The 26,879-nt window shown below is 46.5% G+C and overlaps 1 protein-coding gene across 3 annotated transcripts in view; it reads right to left on the bottom strand.

Moving 5' to 3' along the window:
* Window positions 1-26,879, bottom strand: part of LOC123765280 (HMG box-containing protein 4) — an 89,524-nt gene that overhangs the window by 38,486 nt on the left and 24,159 nt on the right. Inside the window, exon 9 of one of the 3 annotated variants that reach the window (XM_045753821.2) lies at window positions 900-4,472. The exons of the other annotated variants lie outside the window; for them this stretch is intronic. Coding sequence (XP_045609777.2) covers window positions 1,568-4,472 — 2,905 coding nt within the window. The 3' untranslated portion in view covers window positions 900-1,567. The remainder of the gene's footprint in view (window positions 1-899; window positions 4,473-26,879) is intronic. 3 annotated transcript variants of the gene reach the window in all.

The raw sequence follows: 26,879 nt of genomic DNA, 5'->3' as shown, positions 1-26,879 counted from the left end.
ATTTGGATTTACTATAACATTAATTTTTGTGCACAGATAAATCCCATTAACATGATGTATAGATGAGAAAATCAGCAAGAATTTGCATTTGCTTACCCATTAGTAGGAACTTGCATTCCCAGAGCATAGGTTCGAATCCTCATCACGGCTCTTAATGAATTTTTTTTTATTCATTATTTTTATTTAACGATTTCTATGGCAGAGGTATTGCTGCCAACTTCTAGTGCCAGAGCTATTGACACAGCTATGGCAGGGGGTAAAGATAATTTTATTGGCTTTTACAGCAGGGTTCAGGATATTTATATTGACATTTACAACACAAATAAAAATATTTTTATTGACTACATCAGGGGTCGAGCTATCTTATTCCCATACACTAGAGACAAAAAAGTATTTGTTCAATCTTTATATTATCCGTTGACAAGTTACAAAATTGTTTTTGTATGATAATTTCTTTGTCACTCTACGAACATGGCCAAATAAATTTTTTTATCAAAAAACACAATACAATAAAATTTTAAATTAGTTAAAATTAAGAAATGCAAATGTTGACAAGTAGCGATAAAATTACCCGAAATATAAACGTTTAAAAATAAATCCTCAGCATGGGAGAAACAAAGATAAGAATACGGCAGGGGTAGAGAGACCGTAACCGGGACTATACACTCAGGGGAGGAGGCCAGCCTCCTCGACAGAAAGTTATATGGGTACAGTACTGTACTGTACCCATGCACTGGCAAAGAAGCATCACTTCCTAGCAAACGAGACAGCAGATATAGTATCCTCAACAACCATGCTGTATTTATGTTTGAATCTCCCAATGTACAATACAGTACTACAAATTCTATGGGAAGCACTGACACTAACAGATAGGAGCAGGACCACCCATCAGCACCTACCTATGCATCGTGTTGGTGAGACCTACACACAGACAAATGAGCACAATCTTCCTCAGGCACGGAATTCGGGGACATGACCACGTGTGAACGCCCTTTCACGCTCTTCCTTGGCTTGTACAGTATAGACAAATAATGGCATCCCTCGGATGCCATATTTTACCACTTCTTCATCTCCCTTGTCACAAGATACATTGACGTGTTGAACGCTAGCAAAAATGTCAGCGTTCAAAGTAACGGAACGTCTCTTTCTGGTCGATTCTTCAATGGCTCACCTTTCCACTCTATCTGTGGTGTTCAGGTGTTGTTGCATGTTCAGCTCAGCTGTTGCTACCATTCGGCACGATTGTTATTGCCAATGGGATGTCTATCACCAATGATCATTGGTGTAAAGTCCAAGATCCACTTATTCCTTATCTTCAGCAAAAGGAAATGACTTTAGCAAATGCCTAGATACAGAACATACAATCAACTTCAAACAACTGTATTTCTAAAGATACTGTATTTCTTTAATATCACAGAACATATCCATAAACTTCTGAATACAAATGTAACAAGTTTTAAACTTTTAATAAACGTAACTGGAAACTCGAGGCGTTCTGGGTCACGGAGTGCTGCTGTTCAATTGTCTTTCCAATTTTTTTTCTTGGTAAAGAAGCTTCTTATGTGGCTCACTCACACTTGATGTGCTTATTCACACACTCAAATGTTTCTGAAGATGAATGCCCTCCTTCACTACCATCATCATCATCGGTATCTATTCCTTGGGAATCGTAAGGGCTCGGCACACTGACATCACACACAATTTTCTCACAATTGCACGAATTCGGACAGTCAGTGGTGTGTCTTATAGCACAATGTTCATCCCTTGTATTATCTAATTCCCTTGAGTCCCACGATAGGCTGGGCAACACATGCTCCTCCGTGGAGTTTTCATTAACTATATAAACCCTTGGAAATTCAATAGTTTCCCAGTCGAGATCCTCTTCCATACTAGTTTCACACTTCACATAACACGCATCCTTAGATTCATAAGACTGACTCGGTAAAATATCTTCACACAATGTTTGCTCAAGCTTAATGCCCGAGGGTTTCACGGCAGTCATTATTTGTGCAGTGGTGGTGGCGGTGTTTACGTTTGTCACTTTAATGTAACCTTTACTCTCTATAACACTGTCCTTCACGGGTTTCGTGCTAGGTAAAACACTATCGTTATCAAACATAACCTGTTCATCTTGTGCAGATTTTTCATACACATGAATAACATCACTGGAATTTTGCCTAGTGTCTAGTAAAGGTTCGAAGAACACTCGTAATGGATCTTTAGGTGGGCGCGCATAATTGTGAAACAACAAAGGTTCACAAACTGCTGACACCTTCAATATGTTCCCCAAGGGAAGAGGGCCAGCATCTGGTAACACTTTTTGAGAAAACATTGGTAATGGCTCTGCCATTAAAGCAGACCTCGGACATTGCACAAGATTGATGTTTAGATGCTGGCTGACAACCGATAAATCAAATGGAACTAGGCCGCTCTTTTCGAAGGCATCACTAGCAAGATCTTCATCATTCATTTTATTCCAGGCATCTAGAAATATTATAGGAAAGTATTTCAGCGAGAGATTTGCCTTTCCGATAAAGTTTTGAAAGACATTCAAACTTTTCTCGTAATGAAAGTAAAACTTGCTCAACATTCTCGAGAAAGGATCCAAGACATTGAGGGGAGTATGGTAATGAGAGTAAAGTATTATACCTTCCTCTTTGCAGAAGGTGGAGGCATCCAGACTTGCATGGCATGGGTGCCCATGAACGAGCAGCAACACTGGCTTCTCAATCCCCTGCTCCACAAGTTCTGTATTGAAAAGTCTCAACCACGTCACAAACAACAAAGGGTCTATCTCCCCATTTCCAGAAGCACCTGTGTGAAACTTAGACTGGTCAATGAACTCAGGATCATTCCATAATGGTATATGATATCCTTTCTGCAGGAAAAAGGGTTTTAAGTACAGGCCTGAAGCAGAGAATGTCGCCATCACCCTTATACCTCTTCGGCTTGGACACACAAAGTTGTACATGTTTCTGTGTCCTCGGAGAATAACAACCTGATTTGCAACGTGAGTGTGGGAGAGGAACATTTCGACACAATTGAAAATTCTAGATGAATTTTCCTTCACCAAGAACATTTCGGCTACAATGTCATATTCATTGAACAGGAAGTTTTTCAACATTTCCTCCCATTTCATCATGCTGTTTTTTGTCATTGTACACCAGTCTTCGTATTGCACGCGTTTTTCCCCAAACTCACCCAAAAATCTACACACATTCTTTGGGTGACATGAGGGACCAAGGTACTGCTTTACATAGTGGGTGTCCTGTAATACGGGCAGACGCCCCATTTTCCTCATACGTAGCATCCACTCAATGAATTTGTCATTTTCGGTTGTTTGCATAACATCCTCTAGCGTCTTATAAAAAGTACTGACAGTTGGCTTCTTTTTCAAGTAGAACAGGACTGTCATGACTCTCTCGAGCCGCTGTCGTGATATGCAGAAAAATTGGGCAGCTTCAGACAAAGACATTTTTTTGTAGAACAACATACGAACAGCATCTTCAAGAATCTCTACATGGCTTTCACAATGTTTCGACTTTAAGAACCGAAATATTTCACCTGTCTTCTCCAGATATTCTAATTCGACATACTTTAAAATGGAGCAAATCGACTTTCTTTCTACTTTCTGTTTTTGAGTCCTCTCTCCAGTACTACCAACAGTTAAAGCTGTAACCGAGGCACTGATCTCAGCCTCCTGGTGGGCCATTTTCTCCCTGTTCGTTTTGGAGACTGCGGAGTCTCCTGCCGGCTCTTCTCCTTGTTGGTCCGTTATTCTAACGTCCCTGCAAGTTACTTTCCGTTTTCGAGTCCTCTTTCCAATACTACCAACAGTTAGAGCTGTAACTGAGGCACTGATCTCAGCCTCCTGGTGGGCCATTTTCTCACTGTTCATTTTGGAGACTGCGGAGTCTCCTGCCAGCTCTTCTCCTTGATGGTCTGTTACTGTAACGTCTCTGCAAATTACTTTCCGTTTTTGAGTCCTCTTTCCAGTGCTACCAACAGTTAGTGCTGTAACTGAGGCACTGATCTCAGCCTCCTGGTGGACCATTTTCTTACTGTTCGTTTTGGAGAATGCGGAGTCTCTTGCCAGTTCTTCTCCTTGATGGTCCGTTATTGTAACGTCTCTGCAAGTTACTTTCCGTTTTCGAGTCCTCTTTCCAATACTACCAACAGTTAGAGCTGTAACTGAGGCACTGATCTCAGCCTCCTGGTGGGCCATTTTCTTACTGTTCGTTTTGGAGACTGCAGTCTCTCGTGCCGAAACTGCTCCTTGATGGTCCGTTATTCTAACGTCTCTGCAAGTTACTTTCCGTTTTCGAGTCCTCTTTCCAGTACTACCAACAGTTAGTGCTGTAACCGAGGCACTGATCTCAGCCTTCTGGTGGGCCATTTTCTTACTGTTCGTTTTGGAGACTACGGAGTCTCCTGCCGGCTCTTCTCCTTGTTGGTCCGTTATTGTAACGTCTCTGCAAGTTAGAAAACAAAAGGACTTAGGAATATGGTAAATCCTTCACAGTAAAAACTGATTATAATGAATGTCTAGATTACTGTTAAACTGTTAGTACAGCATGGGAGGCTCTGGCCCTTATGACACCATGGGCCACCCTAATTTGTATTTCCGTTTTTGAGTTTAAGATTGTTTTCTCAGTACGTCCAAACCAGACTTGATACGTCATAGGTCCCATTAAAGATGCACAGTTTCCCTAATTATAGTACCCCACCATCCTGGGACCTATCTTATTGCATCAAGATACTGTGTATTCAACACTTTAAAGTATCACCAGCAATAACGCATCCATTATATTTATCTCTGCGTCAAAGTTCAACGTACACGAACTTTGTACAGTGTAAGAGGCCTGGTTGGGACCGGGTTGCCAGGACCTTAAACCTCTGAACCACCGCAAGGTACTGTACCTACCTTGAGGTTACCTTGAGGTTACCTTGAGGTGCTTCCGGGGCTTAGTGTCTCCGCGGCCCGGTCGTCGACCAGGACTCCTGGTTGCTGGACTGTATATTACAGTATACAGTATTACAGGGTACAGTATATTAAAGAAAAAAAAATTGACTGCATTGCAGTACAAATTCAGAATATAGCTTTCCTTCACATGTAGGGGTTTAGCAACACACTGCACACGAATAAATATTGAGCCCGCAACTCTTAAACTCTTTACACAGGTTCGACTCCATAGTGGGGCCTCAATATTTGAACATCGATTTATCACCTTCTGGTGATTTCATTATACAAATTTCACACATAAGAACATTTAAAATATAAAAAACTTGACTTAACAGGTAAAGCTTTTCATTGGGAACTGCAGTAAATGACATTATATTTAAGTTTTTGTTATGATAGTAAAAGTCAAGATTGAATTGCTACTTGCCTTAGATACAGTACATTAAGCATCAAGTACTGTCTATGCTTCGTAATCTGAATTATATGGAGCCCGCCCCATTTGAGTTAGATGACCATTTGAATCAGCTAAATTTCTTACCAGGAATGTTAAAAAACCAGCGTTGAATGTAATGAAACGCCATTTTCTGGGTGAGACCCGGAGGCTCCCCGGAGCTTTACCGGCTGATATGCTAATGTCAGACTTTGGCATCAGTCATGTGTATGGAGTTCTAGGGCCTACCGGGGACCACGAGCCAGAACCTGGCCCCCTCAGAGAGGCAAGGGGAGCAATGGCCTATAGAAACCCCCGTGTGGTTGGAAGCATTCTATGTCTGCCATCGACCGGGTCAAGCATCCAGAAAGGTAAGCATTCCAAAACAAACCCCTATTCTGGTGAAAATTGCTACCTAAGCCGAACTAGTGAATAGAACTCTTCAACAGAAAACACGGAAACTAGTATGACGTCATACGTCACCGCGCCGCTGTCTGCGCAGCTCCCCCCTCCCCGGGAGGGGGAAGGGGGAGCCCCAGACCTCCCACGCCGGCTATCCACCCATCAGTTCTGAGGCTGGATGTCAAAACACGCGAAAAACGCCGACCGGAGGGAGGGAGGGTTGCCGGGGAGCCTCCGGGTCTCACCCAGAAAATGGCGTTTCATTACATTCAACGCTGGTTTTCTGGGGGGAGCCCCGTCGGCTCCCCGGAGCTAACTACCCACAGAGGAAGGTCAAAGGGACAAAACCGGGAGGCGGACACCACGCACCCCCCAAGGAGGCGAGACAACCGGCAGCAAACGCCAACCCAAGGCGCCACAGCCCCGAAAATCCCGGGAACAACACGAGAACCACGAGCAGCAAGGCCCCTGCACGAACACCAAAAATCCATGCCCGAAAGACTGCAAGGCCACGTCGCCCAGACGGCAGCGAGAGCAGCGAAGCCACGAACGCCACAGGCATGAGGGAAGAACACAGGCAGCTTAGCCGCAAGAACACGGCTGACCACCCGGGACACCATCACCCGCGAACCGGGAAGAACAGAACCGGATCAACGCAAAACGCGCTCCGGACCCAAACGCCGTGGCACGCAAACAACAGCAGAGGGCCGCCACTGAACACAAAAACGACACACCCCCGGCCCGACCAACAAAGCACCAACAAACCCTGGACCCCTCCAGAATGCAGCAGCCCCACCCCGCGCCAGAAAAGATGGAGACTGCTGCCATCAAACAACCAAAACGCTAAAACCGAAGGAGCAAGAAAACACAGCAAACCGACCCCCAGAGGCAAAGGCCCAAAGGAAAGAGCCGACGAAAAAACACACCGGAACCGAAGGGGCACTACCAACCGAGGAGAAGACAGAGCACGCTGACCAGAGACCAGGATGGTGCAAGCGGCGCACGAACAGGCCGGAGGTGAAATGACGCACAAGACAGCTGACTAACGGTGCAGAAGCAACACCAAGACCGAAAGCAAGCTGAAGCGGCTCCGCCTGCGCCGCACGAAAAGAGGCGACAGTATGTGGCAAGACGACGGCCCCCAACCCCTACTAGAAAACCAAGCCGAGAGTAAACCAAGCCAACAAGGAGGACCCACCGAAGAAGGGACAGGAAAAGGAAGGACCGCCAAAATACCCCATACTGCCGCCAAGAAAGCACGCAGGTGGGACACCTACCACGAAGCCACCTGACCACCAACCGGAGGCGAGACCACGAGGCAGAACATAAGCAGCCCCGACAAGGCCCCCCCCCGAGCCCAGGAAAAAGGCGGAGCCGCGAGAAGATCTCGGGCGCGACCACCGAAACCCAGGCGGCACAAGGAGATGGAACGTCTGCCGAACAGAAAAACTCCGAAGCATGCAAGCCCGCCAGGAGTTCAGAAACGACGGGTCCGACGCGAGACATCGCAAGAACCCCCCCCAAAAAAAGGAAAACAACAACAACCGGCAGGGCAAGCTAGGAAAACCAAAGAAGGCGGAAGGGTCGCCGCCAGAACAGGACCCGAACCAAGGGGCACGAACAACTGCAACAGACCGAGACAAAGAAGCACATCACAGGACACAGGCTGACCAACGCCTAAGAACACACGCAGAACATTCCTGCTGCAGAAGAGGCAGGAAGAAAGAGCAGAAGCACAAAAAAAAAAAAAAAAAAAACCAGGAGAACAACCAGGGGTGGACAATCAGGCAGGGACAAAAACCCCACGCAATCCCCAGGCACAAAACGGCAGCAAAGCGCCACTCCACAACCGGACACAGGAACAAGGACACGCCACCGTGAAACACGGTACCAATGCTCACGTGCAGCAGCAGCAGCAACAGGCACCACTGCAACATGCAACATGTAAAGAGCAACTCCCCTCTGCAAAGGCAGAGAACGGAGCAGGCAGACCCCAGACAGGGCCAACGGAGACACGACAAAACCCTGCAGGCCCAGAAACCTGCACCAGGCGACCGACGGCGGAGAAAACCCCGCTCGATACCTGCTGGATGAGGTACTGGGAGCTCTTTTACACCTCAAGCCCGGCCCAAGGTCAGGCCAGACCGGCCAGAGGATGGCCCACCAGGCAGCTGCTAGGAGCAGTCCACCGGCCCACATACCCCCACAACCAGGACGGGCCGGAACTGCCATACGAAAACAGGCCAGTGCGCCCTGGAAGTCCACGGACGAACCAGCAAGAAGGCTTATGCTCGCAAGTAGGTCGTGTAACAAGCACAGACCACTGATGGTAATACAGTGTTCCCCAAAAGTGCCAATAGCACCACTGCACTCCACTGGTACTATCCCGCAAGTTCTACCAGATAGGCGGGACCCAAGAGCCAGAGCTCAAATCCTGCAAGCACAGCCAGGAGCCTCACCAGGTGAGTACAGAACCAACCCTACAACCCCCACACCTCACAACATTAAAAAAGGAGGGTCCCCTGAATGACTCCAGCATGGGTTGGACATGCACATGAGGGGGACAGGAAGGGGTGATAAAGGGACAGTCACTGGTGTGCGAACGGTCTCAGTCGTACAAAATTATACCTAAATAAAAAACAGGTATATGAACACCGCCGCATCCAGCGCCCGGCCAAAAGACGCCAGACCGCAGAAACTCACCTGGCGAATGGTGGCTCGAACTTGACACGACTCAACCGTGCCCAGAAGAACTTGGGAGCACCGCCAGGTGAAGACGCCAGAGCCGGACCCGCAGGAGAACAGGGAGAGGCGAAGGAGGCGGTCCACACCCATGACACAGAAAACCGCGGTGTCCTCCCCACAACTGGGAACCAGGACACCCCTGGTGCAAAGGGGCACATACCGCAGCCAGGGAGAAGAACGAGAGGCGAAGCACTGTAGCAAAAAAGGGCGCAAAACCCCAGCACTGAACCATCGCCCAGACCAAAACAAACTCCACGGCGCATGCGCATAACACGCTGGCCGAACCGCACACCCTCTCTGCGGGAAGGCGCCAGCCAGGACTATTGCACGAGAAAAGGAGCCAAAAGAGGAAGCAGGAACAATAAAACCGGCCAAAGAAGCAAAGAGCCCAAAAAAAAAAGGGAACCCAAACGGGCGACAAGTAGCCCAAACGGGCGACAAGTAGCCCAACCGGGCGACAAGTAGCCCAACCGGGCGACAAGTAGCCCAACCGGGCGACAAGTAGCCCAACCGGGCGACAAGTAGCCCAACCGGGCGACAAGTAGCCCAACAGGGCGACAAGTAGCCCAACAGGGCGACAAGTACTAGGAGCCGACAGACGTTCCAATAATGCGGGAAGTAGCGAAAAACCTTCCCGTACCCTCGAGAACACAGAAGCCAACACTAGTCCCGAAGGCACACGAAGGCGCAGGCGCACCCGAGATCAAAAGTCACGCAGAACCCCAACGAACGGGGAAACATGACAAAAACACCGTCCCAAAAAACGGGGGAGGAAACATCCACCCACAGGACGGAACCAACCGACTCAAAGGCCAAGGAACCGAGCCCGGGGAGGGGCCGACGTCCAACAGCACGTACGGCGAGTGGGGAGGAAAGACCCCACTCCGCGTAACCACAAGCCCCGCCTAGAGGGGGATAAAACCCCCCACGGGGTCTAACGGGGCCAAGGCCCCCCCCAAGGCAGCCCCTCCCCAGCCCCGGGAACCTACACGACAGGCCCCGGGGCCGAGCCGTTCCCCCAAAGCCCCGGCCGTACCAGAAAACCGGGGCAGCCGTGAAAACACTAAGGAAGGGAGCCCACTGGCAGACTCATACAACACGGCTGGAGGAACAGGCCCAAATGCCCCCGTCACTACCCCGGAAGGGGAATTCCCCGAGACTGCCCGAGTCTCAACACCACGAAACACCCCGCCCTGAACCTACAGACGGTAAGGAACCGGATGCAGGCAGGAAGGGTGAACCAGGGGAAAGACAAGGGGGCGTGGATGCAACCAACACCCCCAAGTCCCAAAACGAAATACAACGGGGCAGCCCCGGGGCTCCCGGGGAGGAAACCACGAGAACGTTGCCACCACCAAGGCTCAAGTGCAACGCCCCTGCTGCCCGCACCCGCTTTGTTAGCACAACTGGGTAACCGAGCCACAACGAGCAACCAAACTCGCAGGACACCGGGTCGAAGGTGTCACCGACCCCACAGGCAGCAGACGGAGGCAAAACAGAGAGTCACCCAGAGACAAAAGGTGAGAGCAACCCTCAAACTCGCTGGAAGCGAGGGGGGGGCTCTGGGGTCACATCCATCGGACCCGCGCGCCCCCAGGGGTTTCCCAGGGTCCCGAGCGTTTACTTTAAGAGGACTCGCGCTCAGGTAATCCCAGGCAGGGTACTGCTAACCGGCACCCAAGCTACCAAACAACTTTCTAAGAGCTGAACCCCCGGGACGTGTACACTCACGGGGACCTAGCAGGGGGTACCACCAGAAATACTCAGAACACAAGGGACACAAGGGGCAAGAACGAAGGCAGACCCCCCCACCAGGTATATAAACAAAAGAAAAAGAAAACCCCGCAAGAGGACAGCGTACCCAAGCGGAACAGAGCCGGCCGCTATGATTGGTAAAGACAAGCTGCACAGTACCCCGCGCCCCACCAGTGCAAACACCGCCCCTTACTCTAAGGCGAACAAGGGAGACAGAACACCCGAGCACACAAAGAGCGGCCGAAAACCAAGCGGTAAACGGCCAAGCAGGGGCAGGACCCAAGGAACTTGTGGAAGGTGGCCCCAAGCCCCAAGGGCAGTACTTACAGGGCACCTAGGGAAGGGAACCCTAGGCGCATGCAGCCCGAGTACTGAAGAATCACACCCGGCTCACGCACCACCTAGAAAACAGACACCACACTCTAGGTACAGTGCTGAAACAACCACTGGAGCCGGAGCACATAACCAGTGCCTATAGCATCAGCCGAAGAACTGATGGGTGGATAGCCGGCGTGGGAGGTCTGGGGCTCCCCCTTCCCCCTCCCGGGGAGGGGGGAGCTGCGCAGACAGCGGCGCGGTGACGTATGACGTCATACTAGTTTCCGTGTTTTCTGTTGAAGAGTTCTATTCACTAGTTCGGCTTAGGTAGCAATTTTCACCAGAATAGGGGTTTGTTTTGGAATGCTTACCTTTCTGGATGCTTGACCCGGTCGATGGCAGACATAGAATGCTTCCAACCACACGGGGGTTTCTATAGGCCATTGCTCCCCTTGCCTCTCTGAGGGGGCCAGGTTCTGGCTCGTGGTCCCCGGTAGGCCCTAGAACTCCATACACATGACTGATGCCAAAGTCTGACATTAGCATATCAGCCGGTAAAGCTCCGGGGAGCCGACGGGGCTCCCCCCAGAAAATGAACAAAATTGCAATTTTTTGCACCACAACTTAGTTACTCCCAGCATTTACCTCATATACTCTTGAAATTTGCTCTCGCAATTTCATGTTTTACCTACGTTTACACCTGCTGTTCACTCGACAACGATGAACATGAATTTGTTCAGATTACCCAAAAATTTGTGTTATCAGAATTTGAATTACTGAGCTCTTACAGTAACAAATGAAAGCACCAAATATAGAAGACTACCGAGAACCATCTGTGGCACAGAACAGTCAAAAAGTCCTAAATATCATTCAAGACGCTAATATGAGAGCAATAGGGCACAAGATGAATAGTGTCAAAAGTACAGTATCAGAATCACCGAGGATTTTATCATGGGACAAGCAACTGAAAGGGACATTGGAAGAGCAAGATCTCTAGTCATCCTGAAAATCCAAGCATCAAGAAACTTATAGGTTCAGCTAAAACACAATCGGCCATACATTGACAAGCTCAATTTCCTGACTTGTGAAAATAACAGGAGATACACAAAAATATTCTCGAACGCTTGAAATTTCAACACCTGGCCCATACTGGAAGCTCACAGTAGCACTCTTCTACAAATACCGTACAACTTTCAATACCAGTTCTGTGTGTGTACAGTATTAGCCATTTGTTGAACATATCACATGCATTCACATTATATAACAGACTTTCATTCCAAACAGTAACATTAACATGTAAGTATTAGCTTTGTTTTATAAGAAGTACAAGCTACAGCATACTGTATAGTACTGTACTTAACACTTTCACGCTCCCGGTGGTCGAACGTAAAACATTGCCCTTGTGCTCCTGGTGTTTCGGGCGATTGAGCGGCGACACTGAAAAGTGTATACTCTTTTCAATGTTCTGACCTTAATTTTCGATGTACATGTTTCATTTTGGTATCAATGTGTTCGCAATAGAATGTTCTAGAGGAACTTATGCATAAAATGTCACCAAAGCAGGCGTGAGACCGGCACCAAATAAAAAACTACGTCGATCGGTAGCCGTGAGCGCCAAACACCGATGACATGTTTCTACTCTTTTCAGGTTTGTCAAGTTTAGACTTGTTCTACATTGTTCATTTTGGTATCAGTGTGATCACAATAAAATTCCCTTCATGGACATATGCATATAAAGTCCAAATCATGGGTGCATCCCACCTGCAGCAACGCCCAAGGTCTCCTTAGTGTAACCCGCTAGAGTACACCCATAACCACACCCCGGTACACCCGAAAAACACATACAAAAATTTCCCGTTTGCTAACAGAAGTTTTTGTGCTACATTGTTCAGTGTGGTATCAAATTATTCACAATACAATGCTCTAAATGGAAATACGAATATAAGCCTATATTGAAGAAAACCTCTATCAATACCAATAACAAAGTATAAATCGTAATATCTTATTTATAAAAACTTATACAAAGTGTTTGTACTTACCTAGGGAATGATTATGGTTGAACAATAAGTTGAGCATTCTGTGATCCACTCCACCTGCTTCAGGAGAAGGTCCCTGAAGTTGCTCAACAGATGTTTCGTAGGTGGAGTGAATGTGTTGCGAGTGGTTACTTCTTTTCCACCCAAAATACCCTCTTCCGGTAGTATCTTGTGTAGCACGTGTAGCACACAGTGCAACATCAAACGTTTTGCACTTTAGGTTAGAGTCCTTCCTTATTCCTGACATGTAACAAACATGACACTTTAGACGTTTTTTCTGATGAACGATTGCATGTGTCAGGTTCTTATTGAGACACTCTACTGAATCAACAATACGTCTGTTTCTTTTATGAGGACGACGACTTGTGTCTGAGTGTTCTGTAATTACCTAAGTGTAATTACCTAAGTGTAGTTACAGGATGAGAGCTACGCTCGTGGTGTCCCGTCTTCCCAGCACTCTTTGTCATATAACGCTTTGAAACTACTGACGGTCTTGGCCTCCACCACCTTCTCACTTAACTTGTTCCAACCGTCTACCACTCTATTTGCGAAGGTGAATTTTCTTATATTTCTTTGGCATTTGTGTTTAGCTAGTTTAAATCTATGACCTCTTGTTCTTGAAATTCCAGATTGAAATTCCATCTGTCACACCCATCTCGTGTTCTGATTCAGATGAGGAGTCTTCGCCTCGAGGTGTTGAAGTAAATAAAGGCCGCCTCACACCAGATGGTCCTGAGACTGACACATTAGCAGCATCAGTTGTTGCATCAGCATTTATGTCAGGAGCATGTGCCATGGTGTTAGTTGTGAGAGGACACTCATCAGTGTCCCACTTCAATAGGGACCACATTGCCACCTCTTGAAACTGGAGCAAGGTATCGGACTCAATATCGGAAAATGCTTCAACTAACCCAGGAGTCTTTGTGGGTGTGAGCTTCATCCGACTGAACTTCTTGTACAGTATACTTATCTTATCCTTTTTTGATGAATCCTTCACTCCTTTAGACGTAGAACTGCTTGGCCCTTGACCAGGATCCATCGTGTAATGTATATAATGGGTTGAAAACACACGGGAACAGATATAAATGCCGAAAAATGCATAAGTATTGGACGTGAGGGTAGAGCGATGCGGTCATTCACGGTGGCAACAAAACAATAGGTCGAGCACGTGCACCCGTAGGCCAAGGTACCATGTGGCCTATTGGGGAGAACAAAAATTTAATGGCGCGCATTTTGAAACTATCCCAAAGTCGATCGGATAAAAATTTAATTTTGTGCAAATATTTTATTGCTGAACTCAAATTGTGTCTTGCGCATGGATTCGAGAGAAAAATTGGTGACGCTGTAAACGTTACGAGAGTGTGAAAGTGTTAACCAAATACTCATTTAAACCAAAACAAACTTGAAATATTACGTATTTTCTCAAAATCCACACAATGTCTCAACAGACGTAATAACCTTTGGTGACCATTACATTACAAGTGAAGATACTGTAGATGTGAAAGTTTTACAAAGTAAATTGGTAGCTTTAATTTACACAGTACTGTATGTAATAATATTGATCCAAGTACAATAGAACTGCCAAAATTTCAGACCTCCAAATAGTGGATCCCTTTAACCCTTAAACTGCGCAACGCGCCTGCAGGCTCACGTCTGGTTTGCGCAACGCGCCTCCGGGTATTTGTATTTTTCACGTTCCATTCAAAACTCCCGCGGCTACATGGGGTTCACATCAGCTTCCTCAGGGCTCTTGTAAACAGACGCCATCTTTAAAAAAAATCGTGGTCCACATTCCCGGGTGTGGGAGCCTCAGTAGTGTGTGAGCAACCAAGGCTGGCGCTCGCAGCATGAGCGCACAGCACTGCTGTTCAGCATGTGACCACAGCATCGCCTAATAATGCCAAAATATATATATAACTTGTATTATTTAGCTATGATAGTGTTATATTAGAGCCTGAGTGTGATAATGACTGGGTACAATGTTCAAATATCAGTGATTCAATGCTGTTCACGATGTTCACAGCGCTAGCCACAGCACCACAGCATTATTTCGTTCATCTAGGAATCTTCAAATGATTTCTAAGGTTCCTTTTCAAAATAAACGTGTGGTCAATTATTCATTTACAGGAATTAGTGACCAGGATTGTGATAATAGCAGGATTGTGGTTATAATTAGCGTTGTGCGTAGCGTAGTATTGTGGAAGGAGGAATTTTGATGAGGGAGGGCGAGAATTGAGGTAGCCTCATTGTGTGTGTGTGGCTGCCACTCTTGTTTTGCTCACCATACTAGCTTATTGGTTCGCTATGGGCAACACATATGTACATGGGTATATATAGTGTGTGTATATAGTGTAAGAACAGCAACAGGAGAATGTTGAGAGGAGCTATTTCGGTGAGGGAGGTGACGTAATCGTAGCGTCGTCTGCTGTGTGATTTTTCATGCAGTGTATGGTGGCCACTGTACTGTTTGGACACAATACCGGCTTACTTGCATAGTTCTGGTAAATAAAACATGTAGATAGGTATATAGAACATGTGTAATAAGAACTATAATAATATGGTGGGAGGAACAATGTTGGCGAGTAAGATGTTGGAGTGAGGGAGACTGGCTGGGTGTGGCTGCTCTCACTCGAGGTGTTCTGAATGTGTTCATGGTCAAATGCTCCTATTGGCCCATACGAGGCAGCTGCTATTGGCCCATACGAGGCAGCTGCTATTGGCCCATACGAGGCAGTTGCTATTGGCCCATACAAGGCAGCTGCTATTGGCCCATACAAGGCAGCTGCTATTTGGCCCATACGCGGCAGCTGCTATTTGGCCCATACGAGGCAGCTGCTATTGGCCCATACGAGGCAGCTGCTATTGGCCCATACGAGGCAACTGCTATTGGCCAATACGAGGCAGCTGCTATTGGCCCATACGAGGCAGCTGCTATTGGCCCATACGGGGCAGCTGCTATTGGCCCATACGGGGCAGCTGCTATTGGCCCATACGGGGCAGCTGCTATTGGCCCATACGAGGCAGCTGCTATTGGCCCATACGAGGCAGCTGCTATTGGCCCATACGAGGCAGCTGCTATTGGCCCATACGAGGCAGCTGCTGTTGGCCCATACGGGGCAGCTGCTGTTGGCCCATACGAGGCAGCTGATATTGGCCCATACGAGGCAGCTGCTATTGGCCCATATGAAACAGCTGCTACGCGGTGTTCTGAATGTGTTGATGGTGAATGTATATAGTGTGTGATAGTGTGTAAATAGATTGTATATATACACAAATTAGCATGATACATAGTAAATATGTGCTGCATATGTGCGCACAAGTTTCATGCACGTAACACAGTGTCTACGGACAGTACGGATGTTGTACTGCGATATTATAGTGTACGTGTTCATTATACATTGGATTGGCACATAAAAACAATGAAAATGTATTTGGAAAGGTGCGCAAAAAATGAACGAAAATATATTCGCGGCAACTCGCGCACCCCGCCCCGAGCGCCCCACCGCCCCCGAGAGCTTACGGCACGGGCGCACGGGGAATGATGACGTCACGCCCCAACTTCCGGACCCCATAGCAGCCAAAGTAAGTACAATTTCGACTTTTTTTTTACATACCCATACTGAGGGAAGGGTTTTTGACACTTTAAAAAGAAAAAAGAATTTTTTCCAGAGAATTTATTTCCTGCGCACTGCGGGGGTGTCACATTTGGAGGCAACGCAGTTAAGGGGTTAAATAACAGATCAAATATGCCACTCAGCCTGCCACGTTCAAAATTTCAGAGCAAGGCCAATGCTGAGAATCAGATCACCAAACTGCCATCTAATTCCATATTACTGCTATTCTTCTTTTAACCACAGTGCTGTGAGGCCTAAAAATATCACAAACCCCATGATGTGCCAAAAATAAATTCTAAATTTTGATTTTCCTTTCCAAAATTGTTATATACCCTCCCCTGACCACATATATGTGTTGAAAATATTGCACAAATGTACTTACTTTGGCCGCAGTGATGTCCAGAAAATGGGGTGTGATGTCACAGCTTGGTGGTCGCCCGTGGCGGAGGCTCCCGGCGCTGGTCACACGCCAGATTCAACATGTGCGAGTTGCCACAAATATTTTTATGTTCATTTTTTCCACACAATTACAAATGCATTTCTTTTGTTTCATATATTGTTTCACAATATTCACATAGTAGAACATCTGTACTGTTCAAAGAAACTGTGTTAGATGTGTCAAAATGTATCCAAAACATTGTTCATATTTTCCATATTACATGTTCAATTATTTACATTTACAGATTATTTACACACTGTACAGACTATATACAACACTATTAACACACTTAGCACTGCGAGAGAGTGTGATAATCTCTGAAGCAGTCAACTTTCCTCAACAAGGGAACTTTGCACTCAATGCACCAAGTGCAGATGGATTTTCAATTCTGTAACTACCTAAGTGTAGTTACAGGAGAGAGCTACGCTCGTGGTGTCCTGTCTTCCCAGCACTCTTTGTCATATAATGCTTTGAAACTACTGACGGTTTTGGCCTCCACCACCTTCTCACCTAACTTGTTCCAACCGTCTACCACTCTGTTTACAAAAGTGAATTTTCTTATACTTCTCCGGCAGCTTTGTTTCATTAGTTTAAATCTATGACCTCTTGTTCTCGAAGTTCCCGGTCTCAGGAATTCTTCCCTATCAATTTTATCAATTCCTGTTACTATTTTGAACGTAGTGATCATATCACCTCTTCTTTCTTCTACCTTCCAGTTTTTGCATATTTAATGCCTCTAACCTCTCCTCGTAGCTCTTGTCCTTCAGTTCTGGGAGCCATTTAGTGGCATGTAGTTGCACCTTTTCCAGTTTGTTGATGTGCTTCTTAAGATATGGGCACCATGCAACCGCTGCATATTCCAGCTTTGGTCTAACAAAAGTCGTGAACAATTTCTTTAGTATTTCTCCATCCATGTATTTAAAAGCAATTCTGAAGTTAGAAAGTGCAGCATAGGCTCCTCGCACAATGTTCTTAAATTAATGTGGTTCTCAGGTGACAGTTTTCTATCTAGAACCACCCCTAGATCCCTTTCTTTGTCAGAATTATTTAAAGATTTCTCACATAATTTACTATGTAATTCTTTTCCTTACGTTGCGTGTTCTTGCAAACATTACAGGTATGTTTATCCTTTTCACCTGTTCCTGGGCTTGGCATATAACCAAGCTTGTGTACAGTAAGATATTCTTTACACCGAGTCTGTCAGGAAGTGTCTGAGGCATTGTTGCCGGCACCCCACGCGTCACAACACTGCCCTCCATATTTCACCAAAAGTTGCGACACTAGAGCAACACTAACTATACGGATTGATGGTCTCTTGCCAGATTTTATGAGATACTTGTTGTAAGAGTTCAGCACGGCAATGTCAATAAGGCGGAAAAACAATTTCTTGGTCCACTTCACAGATTTATCTCACACACTCGACAGCAACAACCATCGTGTCACATTTATCTACTAAACACATACAGTATTTACATTGTAGTCAATGACACAATCAGGTTTATACATTTTCACCCTTATTGCAAAATTCCCTTTGCCACTGTCCAACATTGTACCGGTGTGAATAGTTGTTAACATATTCACCTCGCGTCTGTTCTTCCAGGGCACGGATAACATTTTATCACACTTTCTCAGCTGGCATTCACCCACTGCAATACTAATGCCAAACACTGGCATTTCCCTTCTGTGGGCCTTGACAATGCCACATACGCCGGTGTTGTGGTCAAGGAGGAATCTGGTCAGCAAGGGACTGGTATAGTAGTTGTCGGTGTACAGAATATGCCCCTTGTTCAGCAACGGTTCCATGAGTGTTTTCACAACACTGCCTGAGAACCCGTGTGGATCCTGGTATGTCCACGTCCGTACCTGAATACAATATCATGTCCATGACAATACCAGTTTCACAGCCACATAATACGAAGAACTTTAGTCCAAATCTGTGCCAATTTGATGGTATGTACTGCTTTATCACCAGTTGTCCATTGAAGAAAACTAGCGATTCATCAATCACGACATTCTGTGCTGGTACAAAATAGTCACGGAACTTTCCTCTCAAATCACCAAATATCTTCTGCACTTTCCACAGTCTGTCGTGTCTGTCTTCATTATCAATGTCCTCAGAGTGCAGGCACCTGAGAAGCAGCAAGAACCTATCATGTGACATGTACCTGTTGAACAAGGCTGTCTTTGTTCCAATAATCTTGGATCACGTGTTTTTCTGCATGCTTCATCATCATGCACAACGCTAAAAACATACATTTCCTCAAGTCGTGTCTTTCCAACGTGTCATTCGAGAGGCAGATAAAATTCCAGAGGCAATGAATTGCAAAGTGCATCGATTTGTCTCTGCAACGAGATGGGCTATGAAATATGCCATAAAATAATAAATTTCAGCAATATCATCACCAGTATAGGGGAATAAGGGTGTCACACCAACATTGATATTATCAAATGCTGGAGTTTGTAGGATAAAATTGTCACAATCCTCCCACACAAGTACACCAATGGTTTATGTTTTGGCGCCAACGCCACGGCCACCACCAGCACAAACATCACCAGCCCGGGTGCCAACAACACAGCTCTATCGTGTTGTGATAGAGCTGCGTATTCCAGGAGACGAGGCTGTTCTGCGTAGTATAGGCCTACCACGAGCACCTTATGTCGAGGGCTCACTGTCATCTTTGTCCTCAGGCAGCGTGACACGTTGACGCTTGCCTCGGCGTGTTGCTGAGGCAGCAAAACCCCACCTAGTATCACAATAGTCGCTTGCAATCGGTTCATCAACACTGCTTGTACAGTATCTGAGCCTATGTCATTGAACCCAAAAAATGACTCATCACCAATAGTATCACTCAGTAGTGACACGTCAGATGGCACAGATGGTGATGGTAAAAATCCAGTGGTAATAACCTGTATGTACTATACACACGCTCGACATCGTCCACCTCAATGTCCGTATCACTAGTCTCTATGTTAAAGAAGCCCGTGTTAAGTCTTTATCATGACTATAGTCTTCAACATCACTAATATGTTCTTCATCAAACAATATGTCTTGTATTTCGGCATCTAAGACTCGTTTTTCAACAACACAGCCGACTGTTAGACCAGGAGCTCATTGATGATGCGTCAGACATGGTTGCTACCTTGAAACTGAGGCTGCCCATGGCCATGGGGCATGCTGGGATTTTTTTTTCAAAATGGCGGACGCTCACTGGAGGCCTTAGGCATCCATCTCGTACCCAAGTCACCGAGTGCCAGTTTTGAATCCTACAATATACCTACGATCGCCATATGGCACTCTGTACATCCTCGATCCAGTGCCTTAAGGTGCCCTGCGCAGTGCAGTGGTTAACAGTAAACATTACATATTAGAAAAAATACAATTCTATTTTAGAACGTTTTACTGTGTCCAAACAGTACAATAAGTTTTATAAAAAGCATTTATGAGATTTATTTTTTATGGTGTCTGAAACCCTAGTGTTGAGGCGTACAAACTAACCACATACTTACATTTTGTGTGAGGGCAGCCTCACCTCTAGATATTAAAGCATTTTCACTGACATTTCATTGGAAATATCATAAATTACGAGTTAAAACCGTATCATTTGGCAAGAGCCAAAAGGGTACATATGGCAAGTGTAAAAGAAGCTACCTTATTATGGATAATTAGGCCAAAGATCATGTCACTTGTGATTAATAGGGAATGCAGTGGGAGTAAGACTTGCAACAAACAATAGCAACACCATATGATTACTAGTGGTTTATACAGAATCGTACCCAACGGGTAGTGGTTGGTGGCGCAGTTAGTGCTGAAGGAGAATGAAGTCCTCAATGCACATGAACCATGTGCATTGAGGACTTAAAAGTCACTTCAGGGTGACTGAAGAACTTAAATTGATGTCATGACATTGCACTTTTGTGGGTCTTGTAGTACAGTGGTCTAAGTCCTCGACTCACAATCAAGGATCCCGGGTTGTTCTCCACCCCCCCCCTCCTTCCCTTCCCGTTCATAAGAGTTCATAAACTTTTAAAGTCCCTCGTCTACATTTTTTGAGTAGTAAGATTATTCCAAAATCTTAAGGCTTATGTAATAATATTTACTTCAGCATATTTTTTTGGTTAAACTAGATAATAACACATTAATATTTATTTTCAGAACTACAAATTTGAAATGTAAACCTCACGTCTCTACAAGTTGGTAGAGTTTACTCTGCTACACATCTCACTACAGGTTGGTAGTTTACTCTGCTACACATCTACTACAGGTTGGTAGTTTACTCTGCTACACATCTACTACTGGTTGGTAGTTTACTCTGCTACACATCTACTACTGGTTGGTAGAGTTTACTCTGCTACACATCTCTCTACTGGTTGGTAGAGTTTACTCTGCTACACATCTCACTACAGGTTGGTAGAGTTTACTCTGCTACACATCTCTCTACTGGTTGGTAGAGTTTACTCTGCTACACATCTCACTACAGGTTGGTAGAGTTTACTCCGCTACACATCTCTCTACTGGTTGGTAGAGTTTACTCTGCTACACATCTCACTACTGGTTGGTAGTTTACTCTGCTACACATCTCTCTACTGGTTGGTAGAGTTTACTCTGCTACACATCTCACTACTGGTTGGTAGTTTACTCTGCTACACATCTCTCTACTGGTTGGTAGTTTACTCTGCTACACATCTCTCTACTGGTTGGTAGAGTTTACTCTGCTACACATCCCACTACTGGTTGGTAGTTTACTCTGCTACACATCTCACTACTGGTTGGTAGAGTTTACTCTGCTACACATCTCACTACAGGTTGGTAGAGTTTACTCTGCTACACATCTCACTATTGGTTGGTAGTTTACTCTGCTACACATCTCACTACTGGTTGGTAGTTTACTCTGCTACACATCTCTCTACTGGTTGGTAGAGTTTACTCTGCTACACATCTCACTACTGGTTGGTAGTTTACTCTGCTACACATCTCTCTACTGGTTGGTAGTTTACTCTGCTACACATCTCTCTACTGGTTGGTAGAGTTTACTCTGCTACACATCCCACTACTGGTTGGTAGTTTACTCTGCTACACATCTCACTATTGGTTGGTAGAGTTTACTCTGCTACACATCTCACTACTGGTTGGTAGAGTTTACTCTGCTACACATTTCACTACTGGTTGGTAGTTTACTCTGCTACACATCTCTCTATTGGTTGGTAGTTTACTCTGCTACACATCTCACTACTGGTTGGTAGAGTTTACTCTGCTACACATCCCACTACTGGTTGGTAGAGTTTACTCTGCTACACATCTCACTACTGGTTGGTAGTTTACTCTGCTACACATCTCACTACTGGTTGGTAGAGTTTACTCTGCTACACATCCCACTACTGGTTGGTAGTTTACTCTGCTACACATCTCTCTACTGGTTGGTAGTTTACTCTGCTACACATCTCACTACTGGTTGGTAGTTTACTCTGCTACACATCCCACTACAGGTTGGTAGAGTTTACTCTGCTACACATCTCTCTACTGGTTGGTAGAGTTTACTCTGCTACACATTTCACTACTGGTTGGTAGTTTACTCTGCTACACATCTCACTACTCAAAGTGTAAGACTACTGTCAGCAAGTGAGTTAATTACGATGACCAAACCACAACTCAGAAGATGGAGAAGCGACGACGTTTCGATCCGTCTGGACCATTATCAAGTCGTGGCTATCTTCAGGCACGTTATTGTGACTCGTGCTTGAGCAGTACGTTAATATCAATTATCATGGTTACAAATGCCCGAGCAATGCACCGATTCAAATTTTCGTTGTTTCGTTGCTTTTCGTTGAGCAGCACCCAACCACCGCTTGCCAGCAGCTATATTATAATATAAATTTAGCCAATAACAAAATGCATCCCAGTCAGTTTCCATTCCCAGCCAGGCCTCGCCCTCAACTCGCAAGATATAAGCTCCGATTCTTTACAAATGTAAAGCTTTAAAACTAAATTAATCGTTATCAATTTGAACAATCCAGTTAACTGTCACTGAGGAAATGTTAAAGTTACTCCATTTCCAGGAGTTTCTATCAACATTTGTCGACGGTTCTCTTGGCCTTCATTCACAGAAGAATGTATCGGGTTATAAAGTGAATACTAGAAACTGGTCTGCCAGATGGTAGGGAACAGCGTGTTGGAAATATACACGCACGACGCACCAAAAATATGTATAGTTTCTGCCCCAACTCAAGATGTTTTCGGGCAATAAAAAGTTAAATTTTGGCAGATTAATTGTGATTTAAAGTGTAATATCAATATTGTGCCTTAAAAACCAGCGTTGAATGTAATGAAATGCCATTTTCTGGGTAGAGCCCTGGAGGCTCCATGGAGCTATCGGACTGATATTAGCTATATTAGTCTTGAGCTTCAGTCTTTACAGAGTTGGAGCCTACCGGGAACCACTAGCCAGAACATGGTCCCCTCAGAGAGGTGTTGGGAACAATGGCCTATGAAACTCTCTTGTATGAAAGTATTCATGTCTGCCATCGACCAGGGTTGAACACCCAGAAAGGTAGGCACCCCAAAACAGACCCCTGGTTGATGGGGTTCTGGGAATTCTTTTACTCCCCAAGCCCGGCCCGAGGCCAGGCTTGACTTGTGAGAGTTTGGTCCACCAGGCTGTTGCTTGGAGCGGCCCGCAAGGCCACATACCCACCACAGCCCGGTTGGTCCGGCACTCCTTGGAGGAATAAATCTAGTTTCCTCTTGAAAATGTCCACGGTTGTTCCGGCAATATTTCTTATGCTTGCTGGGAGGGTGTTGAACAACCGGGGACCTCTGATGTTTATACAGTGTTCTCTGGTTGTGCCTATGGCACCTCTGCTCTTCACTGGTTCTATTCTGCATTTTCTTCCATATCGTTCACTCCAGTACGTTGTTATTTTACTGTGTAGATTTGGTACTTGGCCCTCCAGTATCTTCCAGGTGTATATTTTTTTATATCGCTCTCATCTTCTTTCTAGTGAGTACATTTGGAGAGCTTTGAGACGATCCCAATAATTTCGGTGCTTTATCGCGTCTATGCGTGCCGTTATGTTCTCTGTATTTCCTCTATTTCAGCAATCTCTCCTGCTCTGAAGGGGGAAGTGAGTACTGAGCAGTACTCAAGACGGGACAACACAAGTGACTTGAAGAGTACAACCATTGTGATGGGATCCCTGGATTTGAAAGTTCTCGTAATCCATCCTATCATTTTTCTGGCTGTCCCAATAATTGCTTGGTTATGCTCCTTAAACGTTAGGTCGTCAGACATAATTATTCCCAAATCCTTTACATGCTGTTTTCCTACTATGGGTACATTTGATTGTGTTTTGTACTCTGTATTGTGTTTAAGGTCCTCATTTTTACCGTACCTGAGTACCTGGAATTTATCACTGTTAAACATCATGTTATTTTCTGATGCCCAGTCGAAACCCCTCTTTTTTTCTACCCCACCTGGTAGAAAAATTGCAACCTGAGACCGAACAGAGGCTAGAAACTCCCCCAAGGAAAACAAGCTAACAAGGAACATGTCATCACACCGCGTGCAGCTCATTCGCACCCCCCCCCCACCCCTACTGAGCCAGCAGCAGGACCGTTAGTTTGAGGACTGCAAAAGGGGAAACAAAAACTGCCGACCGGAAGGAGGGAAGGAGGGAGGGAGCCAGGGAGCCTTTGGGGCTCTACCTATAAAATGCATTCAACTCTGGTTTTCTGTGTTGGAACCCCATCGGCTCCCTGGAGCTAACTACCCAAAGAGCAGGAAAAATAGGGACTTACGCAGGAGGTGGCTGCACTGCACCACTCATAATGAAGATAAGACAACTGGCTGCAACCACTGACCCAAGGCGACACAAGACCGCTGAGGGCCTGACACTCTAACAAGATAACGGGCAGGCAGGACCCTGTTAGATCTCCAAAACCCACGTGCCCGAATATCAGCCCAAGACATATTATCAAACACAGCAGCCAAAGCTGCAAACTTACAAATATCATGGGCATGAGGGTAGACCACAGGCTGGATAGACTTAATAACCCGACCTGAGAGAACCGAGCCCTGGAACAGGGAACGAGGGATATCGGGTCAACCAACAGTGTCCCCCCGTACACAGAAGCCGAGGCATGTGATTAACGGCACAAAGTCGCAACCGGACAAAACATGATGCACCCCCCCGGCCTGAGCAACCAAGCCTCAATAACCCACGGACCCCTCCGGAAGCCCGCCGTCTCGTTCTTCGCCAGAAAACAAGGAGACGGCTGCAAACAAACAAAACGTCCACCTGGATCAAAAGAGCAAAAGCTTCTGCACCGGAGGAGAGAATGAAGGTGCATGAGCAGAGCGGAGGTGAAAAATGGCACAAGAAAGCTTGCGAAATGGAGCCGAAGTAACATCCACCTTGACACAAGCTGGAGCAACTCCACCTGTGCCACATGATACGAGGTGACAGTCTTAGGCATAGGATGCCTGTCCTGAAAGAGCCAAGAAAGAAAAGTCAACACAACACGATCCAAAACCGAGGATAAGCTACGCAGGGAAAGGAAGTGACGAGAAGACTACCAAGAGACTTCATACTGTCGGCAAGAAGAAGAACGCAGGAGGAAGAAGATAAGAAGACCAGGGAAACCACCTGGTCACCATACAGACGGTGATACACTCGTGTCATAAACTCCAGATGCGAAGTGCAAACCAGCAAGGCACCTCACCGGCCTGATCTGCTGAAGGAGGCGGAGCCACGGAAAATGTCCCGAGTTTGGACACCGAGCAAGCAGCACTTAAAACCAAGGCTGGGCCGGCCACCATAGTGCCAGAAGGAGAACCCTCCCCTGACAGGACTCAAGCCGAGCCAGAACCCAAAGCAACTGCTGAACCGGGGGAAAGAGGTATAGGTAACCCTACCTCGACCAGTCCTAAAGGCATAACTCCCTGCCAAAAAGAGTCTACCGGGACAGCCTCACAGTCGGGGAAGTGTGCCACATAGATGTGGAGATGCCGTGACCATGCTGACATGAAGAGGTCCACCTCTGGGGGCCCGAACGTCTGGCAGAGCCAATTGAATGAGTGGGAGTCGACCGTCCATTCCGTGGACAGGGAATTGAACATTGACAGGTTGTTCGCCCGTGGGAGATGAATCCGAGGCAATGCTCGCCACACCGCCGTGAACTCCCGCACCATGCTGTGAGCCCACCACCCCTGGCCGGCCTGGTGAGCACTGGTCACAAAGCCCCAGCTGAGCGAGGAGGCATCCATGAACACATCGTGGCAAGGCTCCGAAAGATGTCAAGGCACCGAACCCTGAAAAGTCCGAAGAGGAAACCAGAGATGTAGCAACCGACGCAAGGCCCCTGGGGGACAAACCCAGCGATCACGAGAAAGACGGAAGGGACAGGCCCAAAGGAACCAGAACAGATGCCACAACCAAACCCGACCCAGCGGGTAAATGATCACAGCGAAGTTAAGCCTTCCACAAAGCTGCTCGAGCAACTGCCGCGTGACCTGGGATCCCCTCAGAAACAGCCGACGGAAGGACTGCAGCCAGAGCAATGCCACCCGCTTGAGGGAGAGACAAGGACGCTGTCTGAGAATCCCAGACAAGGCCCAGCCAAGTCTGAACCCGAGATGAGACCAGATCGGACTTTCTCCAGTTCACCAGGAACCCGAAGAGCTGTTAAAGAACCAAACCCCTGGTGAGCAGACACGTGGACTGGCTGGGAGCCCAGACCAACCAGTCGTCGAGGTAGGCCAAAACCCAAACAGCAGAAGGCCAGCGACTGCTACCTCTATGGGAGTGAAGAACTCGAAGATCCCAGGGAAGGTAACCCTGAATCCCAGGGGGTTTACTCACAGGAAGCTTAGGGAAGGTAGGTCTAAATACTTGCAGCTCTTGGTACTCGACTCCTGGCCACCGTTCCAATACACAGCAGCACCGCACAGGTGAAAAGCCTGACAAGTAACCGCAGCCAAAGCAAGACAACAGCCCCAGCCGGCTTCAGTTGACGAACTAATGGTCCTGCTGCCAGCCCGATGGACTGGAGCCGACCTAGGGGGTTCAGAGGGTTTAGCTTGATGGCTAAGGGGTCAAGTGAGATGTGATGATGTGTTGCTTGTTAGCTTGTGGGAGTTTCTAGCCTCTGTTCAGTCTCAAGTTGCAATTTTTCTACTAGGAGGGG

Source organism: Procambarus clarkii, chromosome 5 (genome assembly GCF_040958095.1).
Source record: "Procambarus clarkii isolate CNS0578487 chromosome 5, FALCON_Pclarkii_2.0, whole genome shotgun sequence".
NCBI lineage: Eukaryota > Metazoa > Arthropoda > Malacostraca > Decapoda > Cambaridae > Procambarus > Procambarus clarkii.
The sequence above is the reverse complement of the archived record's forward strand: the minus strand, read 5'-3'. Positions and strand labels throughout refer to the sequence as shown.